The sequence below is a fragment of the Sardina pilchardus genome, chromosome 9 (assembly GCF_963854185.1).
Source record: "Sardina pilchardus chromosome 9, fSarPil1.1, whole genome shotgun sequence".
NCBI classification, from domain to species: Eukaryota; Metazoa; Chordata; class Actinopteri; order Clupeiformes; family Clupeidae; genus Sardina; species Sardina pilchardus.
In genome coordinates this window covers 13,062,752-13,084,459 of record NC_085002.1, presented here as the reverse complement: position 1 = coordinate 13,084,459, position 21,708 = coordinate 13,062,752, and the positions used below count along the sequence as shown (strand labels likewise).

At 43.6% G+C, this 21,708-nt stretch overlaps 1 protein-coding gene across 1 annotated transcript in view; it reads right to left on the bottom strand.

The window, feature by feature from the left end:
* Positions 1–1,681: 1,681 nt before the first annotated feature.
* The window catches only part of LOC134092293 (neurexophilin-2), a 36,761-nt gene continuing 16,734 nt past the window's right edge, over positions 1,682–21,708 (bottom strand). The window contains exon 2 of the mRNA XM_062545098.1: positions 1,682–3,547. Coding sequence (XP_062401082.1) covers positions 2,741–3,547 — 807 coding nt within the window. The 3' untranslated portion in view covers positions 1,682–2,740. The remainder of the gene's footprint in view (positions 3,548–21,708) is intronic.

The window sequence follows — 21,708 nt, the reverse complement described above, 5'->3', positions numbered from 1 at the left end:
GCTGCTGCTCCGCTGCTGAGCAGCCGCCTGGCCACGCCTTGCTCCCGCGATAAGTTGAGGCCATGTGATACCGACTGCCGTGCCGAGTCGAAAACACACCCATCTAGACCATCGTGGACAGATTTTTAACCACGTGCATCTTGTGCTGCGCAGTTTTTGTGCTGCGCAGCCATCTTGAACGCGCCTATTGCCAGAGTATCTCGCACATACAATTCAAATTGTGCTCTCACGAGAACTGGTTTTCCAGGGTAGAAATGTAATGAATCTAATGTTGTAACACCATACAGTAGTACTTATACAGTATGCAAACTAAATGTGCAAACTGAATATATTCCATCAGTTCATCTCTTGTTTCATAATCATATTATAACATTGGATTCCAGAAATCAAGACATTGTGTTATGTGAGGTCTGTGAATTGCACATTTCACACGGTCAGTGCATGAGACTTGAGAGCCATAATGAACTAGGACGTGGTTGAAACTGTAAGAACAACATGCAAGGTTACAGAACTGGTGAAATCAGGTTTTGCTCTTTAAAGGAACTCTCTCTCTATCTCTCTCTCTCTCTCTCTCACACACACACACACACACACACACACACACACACACACACACACACACACACACACACAAACGCACACACACACACACACACACACACACACACACGCACACACACACTTAAAGGAACACTTCACCGTTTTTTCATATTAAACTATGTTATTCCCTTAACTAAGACGAGTTGATACATACCTCTCACGTTTCAATGCGTGCACTCACTGGCTCTGTTGCGCAGCGCAACTTTGATAGCACTTAGCTAGCCCAATGCATTCATTAGGATCCAAACAGAGATGAAGTTAGAAGCGACCAAACACCTCCATGTTTTCCCTATTAAAATACAGTTACACGAGTAGTCACACGACCAAGTATGGTGAGACAAAATAAAACGTGGTGCATTTCTAAGCAGGTAAGAGGGATAACTATTGTGTGGCACAGTGATATCCTCACTCTTGTATCCTCACTAAACTCATCCACCAGTTTCATGCTCACTGGATGTCCAACATGGTGGTGACAAGGATGGGTTCATGCTTACCTGATTAACAGGTTGTACTCATGATGATCTAGGATGTGGTTGAAACTATAAGAACAACATGCAAGGTTACAAAACTGGTGAAATCATGTTTTGTTCTTTAAAGGGACTTCTAGGGAATTCTTGGTCTCTCTCTCTCTCTCTCTCTCTCTCTCACACACACACACACACACACACACACACACACACACACACACACACACACTTACAGTTGGTCTTGTGTGTTGCCATTTCTGAAGAAATAAAAATGTAATGATTCCTTGACCTTAATCTCATCCACCAGTTTAATGCTCACTGAATGTCCAAGATGGTGGTGACAAGGATGGGTTCATGCTACCTGATTAACAGGTTGTACTCATGCTGAGTGCTGACTTCCTTGATGTGAACATCACTGCAATAACATCAATCAGTACACTGGACCAAAATAAAAAAATACAAATTATTGGATTTGCTATGGGTTACAAATTGGTGCAGTCTTACAGTTTATTACTGTTGAGAGGATTGATATATTAATTGAAAAAATAATTCAGGGTGGCTTTAAAGATTTATTTGTTGTTGAGTATTTACATAAATAATTTTGTTTACATGTCATATCAAGCAACACCGCAGGAAACCAACTTCTGGTGATTTCCTCAAGATTTCTCAGAATGTCTCACACAGTCCATATCACCAAGCGAACCAAATTTCCAAATGATTATTTTACATATGCATCAAAAAATAAATAATGAAATAACAGATGTTGATGTGTGTTTTAGGTAGCACTTTATATACTATAAAAATACCATTTTACAGACTGGTTTATTCTCTATGTCTGTAGCCCTAAAATAACCCGTGTGAAATAACAGGTGAATCCTGGTTTGGTGTGATTAACATTTGACAGTATAGGTTTGTTTTGGTACTCCATTTGGCCTTGTGGAAAGGGTTAATAGTTTAAGTCTTCACTCAATCACATGTGTGGCCTGTCTGCCAAAAAGGATCAAAGATTTGATACAATGCAGTATTCTTTTAGGTCCACAGAGTTTAAAATCATTTCAAAATGTCTTTGCCCATTATTACATTTTCACCATTTACAGCAAGTACAAATAGAATGAAACCAACAGTTAAACAGATTTTTTAATGTGGGTTGCCATATATTTTGTGCATATTCTATCTTTAACATTTCATATACATTCTGATAAAAGTAATATATAGTCCTCTGGTCTTGGGAGCCATTGTCTTTTAGTGGTGAAACTCCGCTCTGTTTTCCAAGTCTGAAAACAAGGGGTATAAACAAATGTAGAACTTACAGTCAAATGCCAATAACTTGTTGATCATTTTGGTGTTGCGTCACACTGATGAAACAGTAACAAAAGTCACTCTCACTCTCTCCCTTTCAATTTATTTTTACAAAATAAAACCTGACCATAAATAGACAGGAGCAAATAGAGGAGAAAAAAACTATCCTTGGATCAGAGCTGAAGTTTTGAATACTGTATTTACAAAGAACTTTCAAAACAAATAAACATCAAAAATGTGTAACGTATTTGAAAACTTCTCAATATGTCCACCTTGGTGTAGACCCATTTCCTTCAAATCCACATTCTTTAACACACACAAAAAAACCTTCCTGAATAGAAGACATAACAGACGAGCCCAATGCACATTCCTTCTCATCCAAAATAGGGATGCTCACTCTGGAAGTTGTAGTCCGGACAAACCTTCTGTACGAGCTTATAATCATTGCTGAAAAAGGAGATGAAAATGCAGATGACCTTGAAGGGTTTGGCACACTGCCAGGAGGAGTAAAACTGGGTGTGCTCTGTATAACAGGTCTGCGAGGGGTCATAAAGACACTGCTTGGGCTTCTTGGATCTGTCATACCTTTCGTACTCATTTCGGCAGTTGAAGGTCTTAACCTCCTTGGGGTCAGTGGTGGATTGGTGAGGCTGGTAGACCTGGAACTCAGTGTGGAGGGGTGGCTGTTGTTGGAGCACCTCGAACTCGACCACTTTTGAGGGGGGTACGATGCTGACGGACACGTTGGCTAAGCTGGAGGAGTTGTGGCGGAAGAAGACAGTGAATGTCCCATTGACGTGGTCGACTATCTTCCCCGTGAGCATCACACTGAACTTCATGGTCTTAATGTTGATGTAGAAATCGCCCCATCCGAATATCTTCTTGGTTTTTAAAGATGTCTTGTGGGAGGGCTTGCGTTTGGGGCGGTACCCTGTCTGGTCCACAAGCAGTGACTGGTTCCTGGCCCATTCGTATGGGTTGTGGGAGCTGTAGATCGGGGGCTTGGGTTTTACTGGCATGTGGTCCATGGTGGAGAAGGTTCTGCCGGGGTGGTAAGGTGGTTTGACACCCCCAGGGGGTCCAACACCCGCTCCACCCACCCCGTATGGAAGAGTCTTCATCACAGAACCGGCCGGTACCAGATCCAAGGATTTGGCCACTTGTTTCTCCAGTCCATGTGCCTGAAAAAAACAGACAATCAACAACAGGGTCAGTCAACAGTACATCATTTGAATAGAAAGTAATCATGTTAACCTTTCTTTCATACAACGCTTTCTTTTCATCATACAAGGAGAGGCAATTATTACTTGTTGCCATTTATGTATGAGCTTTGCCGAAAACCCTATTATGATAATTACAGTTATTGGTATTTGGCAGATGCTTTTGTCCAAAGCAACTTACAGTATTCGAACACTGCCTGAGTAAGATTACAATAGTCTGAAATAGTTGAAAAGCCTACATCAAGAATAACAGTAATAGTATGAATAATGAAATAACACATTTCCAGTAGACTGCCACTGACAAAGCACCTTATCAGCAGATTTATCATCACGAATTCACATGTTAAATCCTGACAACAGAGTCAACATTTACCAGGATCCATTTACAGAGGGCAAGTAATCTACCACTCTAAAATGACACTCTCCAGTCACTCCAGCCTCACTACCGTCACTGATGATGAATGCTAGGATTACGTTTTATGTCCACATTGATTTATTTATCAGTCATCATCGTGGAGTCACAACAAGAACGCTGACAATTAATTAAGCAAATATCAATCAGAGTGCAATGAGCTGAGAGGACAATGTAGACACGCACAACATGGTAGTTCCACAGAGACAAATCTTGACTTCAGCTGAAATGGCAGCAGTCTTGTGACAATAGCGTCTCACATTCAGTATGCAGGTTGTCTGAAGGCACACACTTTGATCTCCGGCACTTTGTAACAATTCTATTTTTATAATGCATTTAATTCAGCCGTCACTGTTGTTTTTACAGAGCAAAGTGAATTGGGATGTGAGGTAATAGATGTCTCTACACGCCACAGTGGCTTGTTCTCGTGTCATTTTTTTCCTACTCCAGCCCTTTAATCCCCAGTCTGGGTGCTTATTCACAGAGCTGACTGACTGGAAATGTTCCCTGCTTTCTTTCATCCTGCTTCACACATCAAATACACTCACACACACACACACACACACACACACACGCACACACACACACACACACACACACACACGCACGCACGCACGCACACATACAAGCACGCACGCGCGCATACACACACAGAGAAATATTTTATGCTGCTCTGTCTGTCATTCAGTCGCACAGAGTAGCATGCTCTCTCTCTCCCTCTCTCACACATAGACATAGACACACACACACACACACACACACACACACACACTATTGACACTTCAGACTTCAAGCTTGTCTCTCCTGCGCGACTACAATTGTGATGCTGTCATAAAAAGGTGATGGTGCCAACTGCAGCTTTTCGTCAGGGTTGCAGAAGCCAAAAAACATTCCCTTGAGTACCGCGCAAAATCGAGGGCGTTTTAAAAAATACACTTTATTTACTGGGTGAAAAACAATGTATAAAAGGAATAAAACTGCTCCAGCAGCAAGCGTGTGTATTGTTAGGCATAATCGACACCTTCCTTGTCTAATTTTGAAACACTCTGTATGGTTGGTTGCTCACGTCTGTGTGTCTATGAGTGTGTGTGTGTGTGTGTGAGTGTGTGTGTGTGTGTGTGCGTGTCAATGTGTCTGTGTGACAAAGAGAGCTGCCCATATGTGCACCCATCAATCTCTGTAACCAATAACAAATTCATGTCGCCATTTGTAAGAACATTAATCAATGCTGGTCTTAATGTATTCAGTCATTCAATTAATTTACCTATTTCACTGGCCATTCCGTTACACGGCTCGGAGGTTGATTTTAAGGTGAATTGATTGGGGTGAAATTGCTGGAAGTGCATCGATCGCTGGCTGTATGGATTAAAAAACGAGCCGGTGATGAATGGCTATCGACTGGCTAATGACTTGATGAGGATTTTAAACAGCTGCACGAGCCTGACCGAGTGCTCTGTGCAGTGGACTCTTGGAATTAAAAAATCAAGCACAGGGTCGGCAGGGGGGTGGGGGGGACGAGGGGGTCGGGAGAGAGACACGTCTGCTGCTGGGTCTCAAACCTGTTACTGCAGACAACGGTCGCAATTAGGAGACGCACGAAGCCTGCGGACACGTTTCATCATCATCATCTCATCTGCCCGCGCACTGATGCTCTGCCAAGTCAGCACAGCGCTGCCCTGAAGCGTCTACTGATGTCACCATCTGTCATGGGCACCCAGCAAAGTTCGGATCAGCACCAGCGGGTCGCCTCACCAGTACTGCCCTCCCTGACCCGTGGACCCGTACCCCCCATCCGGCCACACACACACACACACACACACACACACAATGGCATGACACACTCAACTATTATTATGGCTTATGTACAACTCAAAGGCGCCCGCATGTGCTTTGCTGCCACTCTTTTTTTTTTCCAGAGTGCTTTTTGAAGCATAGTGCTGGAGAGGGGCAAGGATACGCGCTGATCAATCCAAAATGCCAACAAATGTTTTCGATCAATTCCTCATAGCTCAGCGGCACACATCGATTTCCTCCGCACTACAAAATTGCAATTCATAACCTCCCGAGATCACGTATGGGATTGTGAAAGACACACATTTCATTGCGCCAGGCAGACAGACTGTAAGTTGAGCGAAAATGACGAGCAGAACCTTAACAATTTCATGACTCCGGCGAATTCTCTAGGCGCGTGCACAGCGCAGTGTGCCACCAGCGACTCTCGGAGCCCTTCTCCTTGTGTTGATGTAGGGCACCCTCTCGAAGGTTATGGCCACCGTAAATAAGCAGTGCTGACACTCCCGTCAAATGTTTTATCCATTTTTTTTTTCTTCTGCTCATTACCTCCCCTGAGAAGAGCAACATTCTCATTATGGGGCCCCTGCTGCAGTCCCAGCCCTTCAGATCCACTGCCTAGTCAGCACAGATGAGCCTCCCCACACCAGCCTGAGGAGACCGGGCCGACGCTGCCCGCTCACTCGCCCCCTGCCCTGCCCTACACGCCATGGCAGGACAATCTGGTGCCTGACAGGCGCGGGACTTGATGGAAGGGTACCCGGTCACAGTGGGCAGATTGAGGTAAGGCCACACCTGTCGGTCTGCTTTAACCCCCCCCCCCCCCCCCCGCGTGTGGGAATGAGCTGAGACACAAGGGGGTAACAGCAGGAGTGGGTGGAAATCGCAAGCCTGGAGTATTTTTTTTTTTTTTTTTTTAACAACTCTGGCCAAGCTAAGGGAGTGACATGACATGACAGGCAAGCTTAGGAAGCAAATACTGAAATCAAGAAAAGTATATTTAACGTAAGTATATTTACGTAATGACTGGAAAACAAGAACAAGGGCCAGTGCAGCCAGCTCAGCACAGCTGTATCTGGCCTACTCTGTGAGGTGAGATACAGGAGGAATAAATATCTGAAATCAACCAGGCAGATTCACCTCGTTTGACACAAGCAGCATTGCCATTTTTTGGCAGAGGCTGAGAGTGTGCATTCCTGATGTGCGTTTGTCAGTTATATTTCTCCTCAAAGAGCAAAAATTCTTTGTAATCAACCAGTGCCCATGTCTGCTTTGGCTAAGAGGCACATTAATATCAAGTTCACTTTATTTGGAGAAGCATGGTTTAAATAGTCGGCAAATTCTTCTCTAAATAAACGTTTCAATTGAGTCTCCAAATTCTTCTCTAAATAAACCTTTCAATCATCTTGAAACTCATGGGCAATTTGCTTAATTTGGTAGAGGCAGGTAACTGATTGACAGTTAGCACCTCGCCTTTCCCAAATGGTTTCATGTTATAAAATAGTCTTCCTTCAGCTCTTGTTCCTAATGTGCTTCTGGCAATCTCGAACACATTTAATTGTAATATACTGATTTGAGACCATAGTCTTGGTGTGATGACACATTCAACAGCTAAAAGTGGAACACACAAGTAGAGGGAATTTACCAATCAGAGCAACAAAACATGTAAAACCTGTAGGAAGAACAGTCAAAAACATATTTTTTCATGTCCATAAGGGCTGACAGAAATACTCCCAGAGTGTAGCGCTGTAGCTGCCTGCTTGCATTGCTGATTGTAGCAACTCAAGCTAACTCACCGAATTTCTCCCTTAATTGCTATTTTATATTCATTTTACAATTATTTTAAGTTAAAAATGTTTTAAGTTATTGTGCTGTCAGTATATTCTACAACATGAACAGAAGTGCACTCAGGTGACAATGTACCATTGCTCCCCTGTCCGTCAAAACCCACCCAGACGATTTGATTGGCTGAAACCACTCTGGTTTGGGCATGGAGACTTGTCAATTGATAGTCTGGCTATCACCAAACTAAAGCTCAATCTTTTAAGATTGAACTTTAGTATGGGGAGGCTGTGCTTTGTTTCTACTACAAGAGGCGTGATTAATGGGCATTGTTCAAATGAGTCTGTACGCTTGGATAGTCCTTCAACCAATCAGATCAATGATCCGGTGCGTCTTTTGGATAAGCTAGTCTCTGATTGGAGCCAAAGGTTCTGGCAGGGAACAGAGCAGATAGATGTGCAGGTTTCCAGCCTGAGCTGCTGGGCGAAATCCAAATTCGCTGAAATTTCAGGCAGGGTTCACCCAGCCTAGTCAATTGAGTGACTCCAGACTGAATTTCCCAAACTCAAACATTGTGGGTGGGGTACATTAGGATTGGCTTGCAGGCTAGGGACATTATTGAATTAGAAATAAACTGAGTTTCATCTCACGCCTGTCTATTTTTGAGGGAGAAAAGATGAGTACCATGCAAAGGGACGTTCTCAGCCTTCACGTACAGTAAGTTAGCCAAAGGTGAAACACACACACACACACACACACACACACACACACACACAAACACACACACACACACACACACACAGATTGTGTGATTCCGTTCCATGTATCTGGATTCCATGTATCTAAATCCAGTCTTCATGTACAGTAATAGCTGAATGTGTTAGACATAATACACAATATATCAAACTACTTGGTGGGGTAGTTAAGCAACCAATTTTACTTAAGCAACATAATGTAGGGAATAGGTATTTACACATTGCCGTCAATTTTACGCTTACTCATACTCTTTAGCATCATTTTGTGATGTACAAGGTTCCATGAAAGTCTATGGGGACTGCCCTGCACATTACGAAATAATGTTACTGGGCACCCGGTGCATCAAAAAGAGACGAAAATATGTGACACCTTTGCAAAGGTACGCAAAAGTTGCACAGTGCAATACCAGATGCTCTGGGTGAGCTGTAGAAATGACACAGACACCATTCTTCCCATTACCAGGTCAGTGTTCCATCAAAATGAGCTAAAGTCGTTATTTTATGATATAAAAAACAACAACATATTGCTTTAAATAAGGGTTCCAGGGTATATGTGATGGTAAAAAAACCAAGATATTTCATTTCCACCTCCCTGTGAAAAAGGCCTACGTGCTTTGTTTTGTCAAGCCCTACGTGTCATTTTTTTCAATGCTGTTTTGCCAACAACAAGCATAATTTGAGATTGTGACCCATAAATGGCTGATCAATGATGAATATTCAGATTAGCTCGTATAAAGAGCCCCACACGCACAACAAACACCACCTGTGCTAGCCGCAGATCAAGGACAATTCTCTCTGTATCGGAAAACACTGATTTCCATCAGAGGACGGGAAAAATGTTTTATCATCCTGTGTATAGAGAAAAATAAATACACGGAACATATTCTATGTGTTTAAACCAGCATTTATACCAACAAGCATGTTGTTTTATAGACAAACAGGATTATTGCTTAACAACAAGAGCACTGCTTTGTATAGCAGTGAGAGTAAAAAAAAACTTGAACCTTACAGGCACAGTTCCCTAGCATTTTGATAAACTGAAGAGGTCTAATAATCTCTCCCAAACAATGTATCTTCTGACAGAATATGCGTGCAATTACTACAAGACATGAATGATTCATCATTTTTTTCTCTGTACATGCACAGCATATATATGAAGCATTTTACCAATTCATTGTTTGCCGTGCAGTAAGTATTTCTGTGCCATGTCCACTGAAAAACATCATTGCTAACAGCCAAGGCTGTATTATTGGTGAAAATGCAGCCCAGCACAAACATGCTCTGAATAAAATATGTTTTTCTCTGGAATTCATACCACTCCAGCAATTTCCCTGCAAAGCTGTCATTTTTCTCTCTCTGTCGAGGGAGAATATTAACTGTCGGAGTTGAAACCAAAGATAGAAAGACCTTCCTGGTCAGATCATGTGTACATATGTATTTTTTCCTCTCACTCCGAGAATTTAATCTAAAGAATATTTGATTACAGCCTGTTGGAAATGGAGCAGCTGAGCAAAATTACATTACTAGGGGGAGAGAGTGTGAGAGCAGAAGAACAGCGCAACAATGTCAGCGCTATGCTAAGGATGTGAAACATTAATAATCTTTTAACACAATTTGGCAGTCTGTGAACAATGAAAAGAAAAACATCTTAAGGTGCCTCTTATGAGGGTGTGAGTGAAGCTGGAGCTTCTCCGTCAGACACTCCGGAGCTAGTGATCTGCTGTGGGCGGAGGAGCTTTGACGATCCACTATCAATCCGCAGGTCAGGCCCTGGCCCACAGCCATGGCAGATCCGCACCAAAGATAGTCGCAATTAAGATGTATTTCCGTCGTTATGAAGCCCCGGGATCGATTGGCGGCTCTCCACGACTTGTTCCGCTCCATCTCGAGACGCGGTGGCTTTTCTCCCGCTGTCATATTTAGCCGCTTTTGCTGATCTCGCTCGAACGCGTCCAGACCGTCCGCTCCGGCCTTCCCCCACCGGCCCACGCCTGCCACGGCTGCCCTTCCCCTGAGGAGTAATGAGGTGATGAGAGCCGGCTGCCGTCTGCGGCGCGCGAGCCCGCCTGTTTCTCCAGCTAATTGGAGTTTTATTTGCGACAATCAATTTATTTTCTATCTCTGCGTCGGGGCCATTGATCCTCTGTCACCGGCGGGAGATCTCGGACGCCTGCTCTGCCGCCCACTGAGGCGATATACTGAGGGACACTGTGGCGTTTTTAACTTCAACTTTCAACTTTCAATTTCAACTTCAGGGTTTTTGGACATGTGTTCTGTGTCTTTCTAGCCTGCTAATTTTGAACCTAATCTCTGGTGTATAAGTCTCGAGGGAGCCTGGGAAAAGAAGGGGCCCTGCTTCTGTCATCGAGCTCTCCTGAATCAAAGGCCATTAAATGTCTTGGTGAAACTAATCCTGACACTATTGAAATAAGAAATGAAGATATTCCAACAACTGACTGCAAATGTTTAAATAGAAATGGCATATGGCCAATGTGTACATGTAGATGCTGCCTATAGGTCTTTACACCTGAGAGGTGATATCAGTGTGAAAAAGACCCAATATACTGTAAGTCACACATGAATTAGGCTGGATAGTGTTATTACATTTGGTTACAGTGGAAGAGTAATTTTGTTCTGAGGTCTTCCTGACATATTCAACAGCATAAGAAAACATTGGGTGACAAATCTGTTCCTTTTTCTGACAATGATCACATAATACATTTTTTTTCTATTCTAAAAATGGCATGGATGAAAATGACATTTAATTACACAGAGCAAAATAAAGCCCAAAGGAAAATAGATAAACCAGTTGAGGGGAGAGGGAGGAATGAAGAAAGAAAACCAGTGAGAGAGAGAGAGAGAGAGAGAGAGAGAGAGAGAGAGAGAGAGAGCAAGAAAGGAGAAAGACAGTAAAAGTGATTTCGCAGTCCAGTGGTGTCGCTGGATTATCATGAAAATGAAAGCTACTGAGTCAGGGAGTATCAGGGAGCAGGGAAATGGAGCTGGGGCTGATAACACGGGGGGGGGGGGGGGGGTGCAGAGAATGAGAGGAAAAGACATACAGAGAAAAAGAAAGGAAAGGAGAGGAGAGGAAAAAAGGGGGCTAAAACAGTGTGAGGGAAAAGACTGAGAGGAGAGGACTGGGATATTACAGAGCAGGGAGACTGCACAAGACAGTATGTGGTGGGGGGAGTGTGTGCGTGTGAGGGTGTGTGTGCATGTGTGTGTGTGTGGGTGGGGGGGGATGTGGGGCATGCTTGAGTGACTGGTTAGAAACAAGGAAAAACACAAAAGTTTTAGTTGGCTAGCGCCTCATGGAGTTTGTGATGAAATCCAAGACGCTAAAAGGAGATGAAAGTGCCACTGGTAAATGAAGATATACGATGAGTGAGAGATGCGGAGCACGTATCTCATTATTTCCTGCCGAAAAACAAAAAACGCCTCATTATTTGAGTTGGTTGCCGCAGCCCCCTTGTCATAACACTGAACTGTGGAGACAAACATCTACAAAGCACATAATGATCCTGGAGGGCTCCACATCTTTGTACCATGAGTGTGAGCTGTTGGAAGTACAACCTGTCCCTTGTAGCCTCCCGCTAATTGAGAGGTTGTTGCCTGCAAAGCATGTAGCTTTCAGCAGCAGTGAGAAAAACAACAGGACAAGAGGCTGTTGTGATTTGTGCTGAGACCTGTTCATTAAAAGCCAGTACCATTCTGTGCAAAGAGGACTGTCGGTAACTATCAGCTCCCATGCACTATGTAATTAACACATACATCATCTCCCGTAAAGGGTCAGTCTGAAGCTCTCTGGGCCACTAGGTTGGAACAATGCAAGGGCAGGTATAGGCCTACAAACAGCTGACCTGAACACACACGCACACGCACACACACAGACACAAACACACACAAACACACACACACACACACACACACGCGCACGCACGCACGCACGCACGCACGCACGCACGCACACACACACACACACACACACACACACACACACACACACACACACACACACACACACACACACACACACACACACACACACACACACACACACACACACACACACACACACACAGACACAGACACAGACACACAGACACTCACACACCATACAGCCATAAGTCCATTATCTCCACAGGCTGGTTTTGGCAGCTTGTCAGCATTCAGAGATGCAGTGGGGTAAGATCCTGCAGTCTGGAGCCAATTTCCCAGAGTTCCACCCGCCTGCTCCGGCTCCTGCTCCTGCCTGTCCGGCCCCATGGACGGGTCACTCCATCACCACCGCCCAGCACGCCCCAGACTAGCAGGGACCCCAACCCCTCCGCAACTACTCACCCACCACCCCACCTGCTCCCCCAAAACCACCCCCCTCTCCCACACCCTGGTCGGGTCAGAGTGGATGTACCTGAGCATGGCAGTAGCAGCGGTGCTGATGGTGAGAAACAGAGTAGCCTGCCATGACTTTCACCCAATGGGCCAAGGTCCTCTATTTACAGACTCAGTGGGAGCTGTGGATGAGGCTGGACTCTGTCTCAGTCTCAGCCGGGAGGTGCTCAGACTGAAGGTTATAGCCTGGCTCTGTTCTTTTTTTGTGTGTGTGTGTGTGTATAAATATATATATTGTATATATATATATATATAACATTTGCTATGGTGGGGTTTAAAATATCATTGTCTACAGATGCACAACCGATATCATTTTATTAAAAAAAGACGACGATGAGTCACATGTTAATTTTGTATAAGAGTAATGAAGGAGAACTAATAACTGATGAAGTAATGAAGGCTGAGGAATGATTAATACCAAAAGTTGCTACAAAAGACATCAAGGAGCTGTAGTGTGGAAGAAGCACTAAATGAAGAAGAGGAGAGTCAACTGGCTTCTCAGTTTGCTAAAACTTAAAATATCGCTAGCGAATGGATTTGATGGAGCACAGGGAGATTGGGCATATAACGCAAAGAAATCAAAGTAAATTAAAAGATAGCAGAAAACACTTAGCCCGGTCCCGCCTGCCTAGTATCTCCACTCATTTTCATTTCACTGAGATATTAGTCTGGCTCCTCACAATGACTTTACGTTTCCCTCGGAGGGCCAATCAGCGATGATGTCAGTTTCGAAACTGTAAGTGGTTGTGGTAAACAGTATTTATAAATGTATAAAGCATAAACACCTTGTTTCCTGACTGCTAATGTGGTTTATTATCCGTTTTTATGACACAGCTCTTCAGAGTGCTGCAGAAAGTTCCATTCACATGAATGGGCCTTCCCAATGTTCGGAGGTCTGTTACAGTAAATCTATATAATGACCGCTGCAAAGTATATAATGACCGCTATCAATGGCAACGGGTTTTGTGCTTTTAATTGACATCTTTCATATCAATCCGCAATAAATTAGTTCGCTTATTGCAATGGAATTTCATTGAAACTCAGCTAGTAAGACGTTGCCACGTAACACCTGCAACTGTCAAGTTCTATCTGTGTGGCAAACAATTTATTTTGTTAGCGGAAGCCATGAAATGGTAGCTACAGTAAGTCATTGCTAAAGACACATTGTGTTACAGTAAGTTTCTTTTCTCGTTTTGGCAAGCCGTACAGTAAGCAGGATAATGTATTGTCCGCCGGTAATTATTAGAAAATAAGTCCCTTCAGGATGAAGTAAAAACCCCTCCGCTGCGCGTCTGTGTTCTTTTCGTCCTGTCGGGACTTATTTTCCGATAATTACCAGCAGACAATACAATATCCTTTATGTAAAGGTTATGTGACGTAGGAAGCAACATTACTAATCCCTGATCAATGCGACTGGATAAGCTGCAATGATTTCAAAGTAAGAAACTAAGTAGTTAGTCTCTTTTAAAAATGAGCAAACAAAATAGTATGAACAATAGTGAATAGTTGTAAAAAGGAGAACATAATACTTATTAAATTAATTACAAATCAACTGACAAAATGAACAAGATGATATAAATGTATTTTCTTAACTAGGATTATCATTACTTATTTGTTTATCCTCAGTGCAGCAGGGAGTTACACTCTTTCTGAATATATCTGGTCAAGTAGCAATTAGCAAACATAAAGGGTTATGGGGGGCCAGCATTGAAGTATTGACTTCACACGAGAGGGGGGGGGGGGGGGGGTATTGAAAGTCTACCATACATATTGACAATAAAGGTCTTATTCCATAAATAATTGAAAGACCACTGAAGCGCCTTTCTTTTTTATGGCAACACCGACTGTTCACGCAGTATGGTCCATAGGTCATTTGTAACTTTCAGAAGAACTGGCTCAGCGATGTGTATCACAAGGAAACTAAATTGATACACATCCAACATATACAAGGATCCAATTCTCAATCAAATAACAATCTGTCTACACACTATCTGACTGTCAATTGACAATTAAAGCATAACATAAGCAAATGGTTCCTGCATTGACTTTTGAGATAATCAACTCCAAGCAGCGAGAAAGTGAAAACCAAATGACCAAATTACAAGGACCTTTCTAGTGAGAAAGATAATTGATCTAGTCCACTCCAACCCAATTGTCTAGTCTATTGATACGATCACTTCAGGATTATCTCACGTTCTGAAATAATGATATGATAAAGGTTGAACATTTACAAAGATACTATTTCTAAATGGCTGTACAGCCAGATAGCTCATGTCACCTTGTAATAATGTGAAAACTCAAAGGAACTAGGTAATAACAATGTACACAGTCTGTAAGAGTGAAAGACCATTACTGTAATCAGGACAGCACAGGCAAATCTCTCTTTGCTTACAAAATATCCTGACCGCAGGAATATGACCACCTACCTTTCAACATACAGTACATACATATGCATGATGTGACATATAATTATATAATTCCCAAACATAATATTGCTATATCACTTTTACCTGAAAACAGCTATGTATACACAGTATCAACCATTAAGACACCTTTAAGATGATAAAAAAACATGAACAGATTGTTCATTTTGCTGCTACAGCAATTCACTCAATGAAACCCACTGTGGATACTGTACATACATAAATAAATAATCAAACCAAGATACAAGAATGTCAATACACCATCTTGATGAATAATATCACATAAATCAGGATTGCTATATCTTTCACCCCCTCAGGACACATTCAGTCTTAAATGTTAACTGATGCTCCATGTTTTGACCGTGTCTTTGGTATTCCAGGATCATTGGAAGATAACAGGTACTACATCCAAAACACAAGGCAAAGGTCTTGTGAGAAATGTGTAGTACTTCAAAGAATCTTGGAACTGGTTTTAGAGGGAAAAGGAACTAATCAATGAAATCAATGGCTCATTTAAAAAATGTATAACAATCAGAATCATCCTCTGGAATAGCCAAGAGGAGTGATTGTGTAAGCATCTGTTGTACTGCATAAAAATCCAGGAAATAAATAATAAATAATAAAAAAAATAAAAAAATAAAAAAATAACACCCCATAAAATAACAGTAACAAATATAAATACTGAGCACTCACATCTTTCTGAGGGATTATGGAAGCCCTTACCACTTGACAGGTAGCATAGTGCTTTTTCACTTGCACACCACTTTCCCCTACAGCCTTGCATCATTGTGTAGGCATATGGGATTTGACTTGATCTCAACACTGAGCATGACTAGCAAATACCGATGAGCAAATTATGAGCTGATGAACAGGTCAGGGAGGCTAGGGTTGCCAAATTAATCAGATATTGATTCGGTAGCAACGGTAGCAACAAACAAAATCCAGAAAAGAAAAACATTTTGTTACATTCCGTTTCAGAAATCCATTGTTAAAGTGTAAGTTTGGCGGAAATTGAAAATAAAGCTATTTTCTGAATGATAATACATCAACTAAGCCGTGGAGGAAGTAATTTTCGCTCATCACGCAGTACAGAGCTAGCACGGGCAGGAACGACAGCCCAAAATCGCAAACAGTGGGTGTGGATGGGGATTGGAGCCACACGCTTTCAAAATCGCATTTTTAAACCACTAACATTGCTCAAAACAGCGCCAAACCTCATCAGTAGCTTGCTCTAGGTGTCTACACATAAAACGAAGCACCAAACAGTCTGTAAACTTTGGAATAGTCAGTATACACGTAGAATCAATTCGAGACCGCAATTCCATCTGAAGCACAGAAATGTCTCGCGAGATCTCACACGGAAGCACGGGACCTATTCCTACAGGTAGTCAAAATCGCATTTTTAAACCACTAACATTGCTCAAAACAGCGCCAAACCTCGTCAGAAGCTTGCTCTAGGTGTCTACACATAAAACGAAGCACCAACAACTTGGCTCATGAACCCGACGTTTATAAAAGAAGACTGTTATGAATATAACCCCTTCCAGCTCCTCACGAAGGAAAGTCCACGACCTCTCGTGTGAGATCTCGCGAGACATGTATGTGCTTTAGATGGGGTGTTGCGGTCTCGAATTGATTCTACGTGTATACTGACTATTCCAAAGTTTACAGACTGATTGGTGCTTCGTTTTATGTGTAGACACCTAGAGCAAGCTACTGATGAGGTTTGGCGCTGTTTTGAGCACTGTTAGTGGTTTAAAAATGCGATTTTGAAAGCGTGTGGCTCCAATCCCCATCCACACCCACTGTTTGCGATTTTGGGCTGTCGGTCCTGCCCGTGCTAGCTCTGTACTGCGTGATGAGCGAAAATTACTTCCTCCACGGCTTAGTTGATGTATTTTCATTCAGAAAATAGCTTTATTTTCAATTTCCGCCAAACTTACACTTTAAAGTAATCATAATTGCATTATCATTATTTCAGTATTGTAGAAATAATCATGATTGTGAGTTTTGCCATAATCCAGGCAAGCCGTTACCCAGAGTCAAGTGAGTGAAGAACAATTTGGACATGGTCAGGTCAGATATTGGTCATATTGATTGGTAAACCCCTACAAGAAATGATGTATGAAATCATCACTGAGGTATTCCCATTCTACAGTCATCTGATTCATTTACATCTGACAAATTTCCTTCTGGCCTCTCAGCGCCGCACCACGACCGCTCCAGTCAAATGTAAAATGAACGTGTATAAGGAGATGTAATGCAATTCAAGGCCATTCTGGAATCTTCTCTCACTTCCTGTTCCACGGCTAATGCCTCTCTGGGGAAAGGTCTTAATGTAACACAATATGGTGAAAGACTTCAGTAGAACGCTCTGCAGCGGGCCCGTTTCCAGCCGAGGATCGCATCAACGCTTCCTCCGCCTCACCTGGTTATTAGCTTTCTGAAGTCAAATGAAATGGGCTGACGCTCGGGCCGAAACAACTGTCATCGTGGTAATAAATGAACTCGGGGTCCCATTTACAGTGGCGGTCGCGTTCTGAGCATCTGCGGAGCACTACGGTAGCTCAGAGCGTAGCCTCATTGATCGGCATATGCAGCCTACTTATGAGATTGGCCTCCAAATGTGGCCCATTTTCTGGGCAATTCGCAGGGCCCCCGTGAATCGGTATTTGCGACACGTTTTCGCTGAAACAGAAGGGTGTAATAAGAATTCACTTCAGGGCTGAGCAGGCGTTTGAACTTCAACTTTTTTGGGGGAACTTGGGGGTCCATACATCACATATGCTCCAGCCGGTTTAGCACCTCTCCGACAGCTGCGCTCTACCCAGTGGACTGCATTTTCCTCTCTGATGACAGTCTGACCTGATCAATCACTCAAAGGAAGTGTGTGTGCGTGTGTGTGTGTGTGTGTGTTTGTGTGTAGGTGGGTATGTGAGTGTCTGCATATGGCTGTTTGTGTGTAGGCAGTATCAAAGTGAGGGAGTGTGTGTGTATGTGTGTGTGCCCAAGTCACTATGAAAATGTGTGCAGTGGGGGGGGATCTCTTTTGCATTCAGGACGGCAGGCAATGCATCAAAAGATGACAGCTTTCCCATTCTTCTTTAAATAAGAGTGGCGAGACTCCTGGCTGTGCCTTAACTTTAATCATTCATCTAAATAAGTGTTGCAGAACTCTGTGCGCAGGAGGCTGGCCACGGCAGCCTGCCAGAGCAGCAGAATAAGAACTGACGTAGCGTCGGCGAATTTCTCATTTGTAAACGTGTAAACATATATTTGACTCAGATTGCCGATGCAACGACCGTGCCCCCCCCCCCCGTCCCCCGTCCCCCCGTCCCCCTCCACTATCACCACCACAACCAACACCACCATCCCACCCTGCTCCGACAAGAGATTTATGTATTGGGATGAGGTTTAAAATTCATGGCAGTTAAAGGGGGGAGGGGGGGAAGCCATGCCCTGCCTGTCCAGACCAGGAGTGACACTAAGTGACAGTGATTGATGCACACGCTGTTTGCGACTTATCAAGCGCAAAACCTGAGAGTGCTCGGAGAGAGGGATCGAGGGATCGAGAGAAGAGAGAAATAAACAAGCGGGAATATCAGAAATAAATAAAACGGTACAAATAAACACGGAGCTACGAGGATAGAGATGGGTGGGTGGAGACCTAGCGGTGTAATGAAAAGAGTGGGTGGAGGAGTGTGGGGGGGGGGGTAGAACTAAGATTTGTGTGTGTGTGTATGTGGGGAGGGGGCTATTAAATGAAGAGTGATATTGTCAGGAACATCAGCAAGGATCAGACCGCCATTTAGACCTAAGAGGCTCAGCATAGGGAGGTGCCAGAATAGGGAGGTGTCAGAGCAGAACTCAGAGTAGGGAGGCGCCAGAATAGGGAGGTGTCAGAACAGAGCTCAGAGTAGGGAGGTGTCAGAGCAGAGGTCAGAGTAGGGAGGTCAGAGTATGGAGGTCAGAGTAGGGAGGTGTCAGAATAGGGAGGTGTCAGAATAGGGAAGTGTTAGAACAGAGCTCAGAGTAGGGAGGTGTCAGAGTATGGATGGGAGGTACCAGAGTACGGAGGTGTCAGAATAGGGAGTTCTCAGAATAGGGAGGTGTCAGAACAGAGCTCAGAGTAGGGAGGTGTCAGAGAAGGGAGGTGTCAGAGTATGGAGGTGTCAGAATAGGGAGTTCTCAGAATAGGGAGGTGTCAGAACAGAGCTCAGAGTAGGGAGGTGTCAGAGTAGGGAGGTCAGAATAGGGAGGTGTCAGAATAGGGAGGTGTCAGAGTAGGGAGGTCAGAATAGGGAGGTGTCAGAGTAGGGAGGTGTCAGAGTAGGGAGGTCAGAATAGGGAGGTGTCAGAGTAGGGAGGTGTCAGAGTAGGGAGGTCAGAATAGGGAGGTGTCAGAATAGGGAGGTGTCAGAACAGAGCTCAGAGAAGGGAGCCGGAGCAGAGTAATGGCGTGTCACTGGATACTGGGCACAGATTTGATAATAATCTGTAAATGGAGACGATTAGAGAAAGCTGAAAAGACTTAGGGCAGAGATGTAGAGTACACCTCCCCCTCCCGTCCCCACAGGGCAGGGGGCCCACTCAGTCCAAATGGGCCCTGACTCACGCAGTCAAATAAGTGTTTGAAATAGTACTACGAATAAAGGTGAAATTTGCCCACTCTGTTCTGTGGGAAAGGGACATAGGAGTCATTTACACTAAGGACGTCACTCACTACTTTTTGAAATCATAGATTTCATCTCAACCACTCCTGACAACTAAATATAAAATCTCACCACAGTGAATGGAAAGCTTCTCAAAAAGAGCTCTGTATCACCAGTTGAAAGCAGTTGGAGGCAATCATCTTTGTTCCGGTGCATTCTCTTAGCTGTCCTTCTAAAAGGCATTTTCAACTGAATGTCAGAAACATGATTTCTTCCTGGCTTTCTGTGTTTTCTGTCAGAGTTTCTAAGTGTTGCTACTGTACCATCACAATTTTGATTTTGCTTACCTGAAGTCTCAATAAAAGACAGCATTGCAGTGGATTTCAAAAAATTTAAAATCCACTGCAACGTTGAATTCGGTGCAACGATGATTGTGGTCAGAACGCTCCCTAAATATTTACTGGTTTATAATGAGTTTCACAACATTTTAATGCCAAAATGGTGTGTAGTGATGTAAAACATATTAGCAAATCCATGTCAGCCCACTGCTCTGTGACTGTGAGTCAGTGTTGAAAGTGCTGCATGATAGACATCCTGTCCATCAGCCTCTCTGACTCATCACTCCATCAGTGGAGAGGCACACACCCAGACGTCCTCACCCTGGACTCCAAACCACAACAAAAGGTGCTATTTGCAGGGTTGTCAACTTGGAGTCTGACACTCACACAATTTCTCCCAATCCTTTTAAGCCACACCTGCAGAACTTCTCACACAATTTTCTAAAAGTTGCTGGTTTATGAGAAGTTCCATGAAGTGGCAGTAGCTGTTCTGTTAGCGTTAGGTATTTCTGTGAGCAACCATCCTTCTCTCTCTCTTTCTCTCTCTCTCTCTCTCTCTCTCTCTCTCTCTCTCTCTCTCTCACACACACAGACACACAGTCAGACAAAAATGCTCACACACTGTACTTCTACAAAAACACCTGGACTGGTGCACTGAGAATGGGGAAATCTGTAAGGGCCTTGAGGCTGGAAACAGTGAAAATACATTTTCTTTATTTGACATGGAATCAATATACATTTAAACCACATTAATCACATTCGGAGCAACCAAAATCAGCCCAGTCCCAAACTCTGAAACTTCTAAAGAATTCACTCTTGGTGCTTGGTTCTACTACACTTTCTTTTTTTATTATTTTTTTATTGAAGTGGGCTACTTTTAGCAGTCATACTTTGCTGATCTGGATAAATCACCCCTGCTCAAGGACAAAGCACAGAGACCCCTTACAGGGCTCTGGAACATCAGCCATCTGCTAACAAAAGCAGAGTGCTGACCGTGCCTTTAGCCTGTCTCCCAGAGCATGGCTCCATGCAGTACTACACATGCAGCAGCCCCAGTAATCAATCCATCGTAACAGAGCAACTCAGGAGGGAAAGTCGAAGATGAGAGTGCCGAGAGAGAGATAGAGAGAAAGAAAGAGAGAGAAAGAGAGAGAGAGGGGGGGAAAGAGAGAGAGAGCTATACAATTGTTAGACAGGCAGATACTTGCACAGAGTGTTAGCCATGCTAGAGGAGATGAGTTAAGGAGAAAGGATTACCTTTGCAAACAAGAAGAATGGGGAGAGGGAGGGAGAGAGAGATGAAGAGAGAGAGAGGGGGAAGGAAGTGAAAGGAATGTAGCTGGAAAGCGAGCTGGGAGCAGTGTGCTGCTGGTATCTGATGTGATGGACGAGAAGGTAGCATGAGAGAACGTCTCGGTGAAAGAGAGAGTAAACATCTAGTCGTGTTGAGACTTCTTTGAGGACGGTGAAGATGATGGGAGGAGTGATAGGAGGAAGAGCTGGACGGAGAGCACAGCACACTCAACACTCAAATCAAACACAAGTGTTCACCACGAGCACAGCAACGTGAGGAA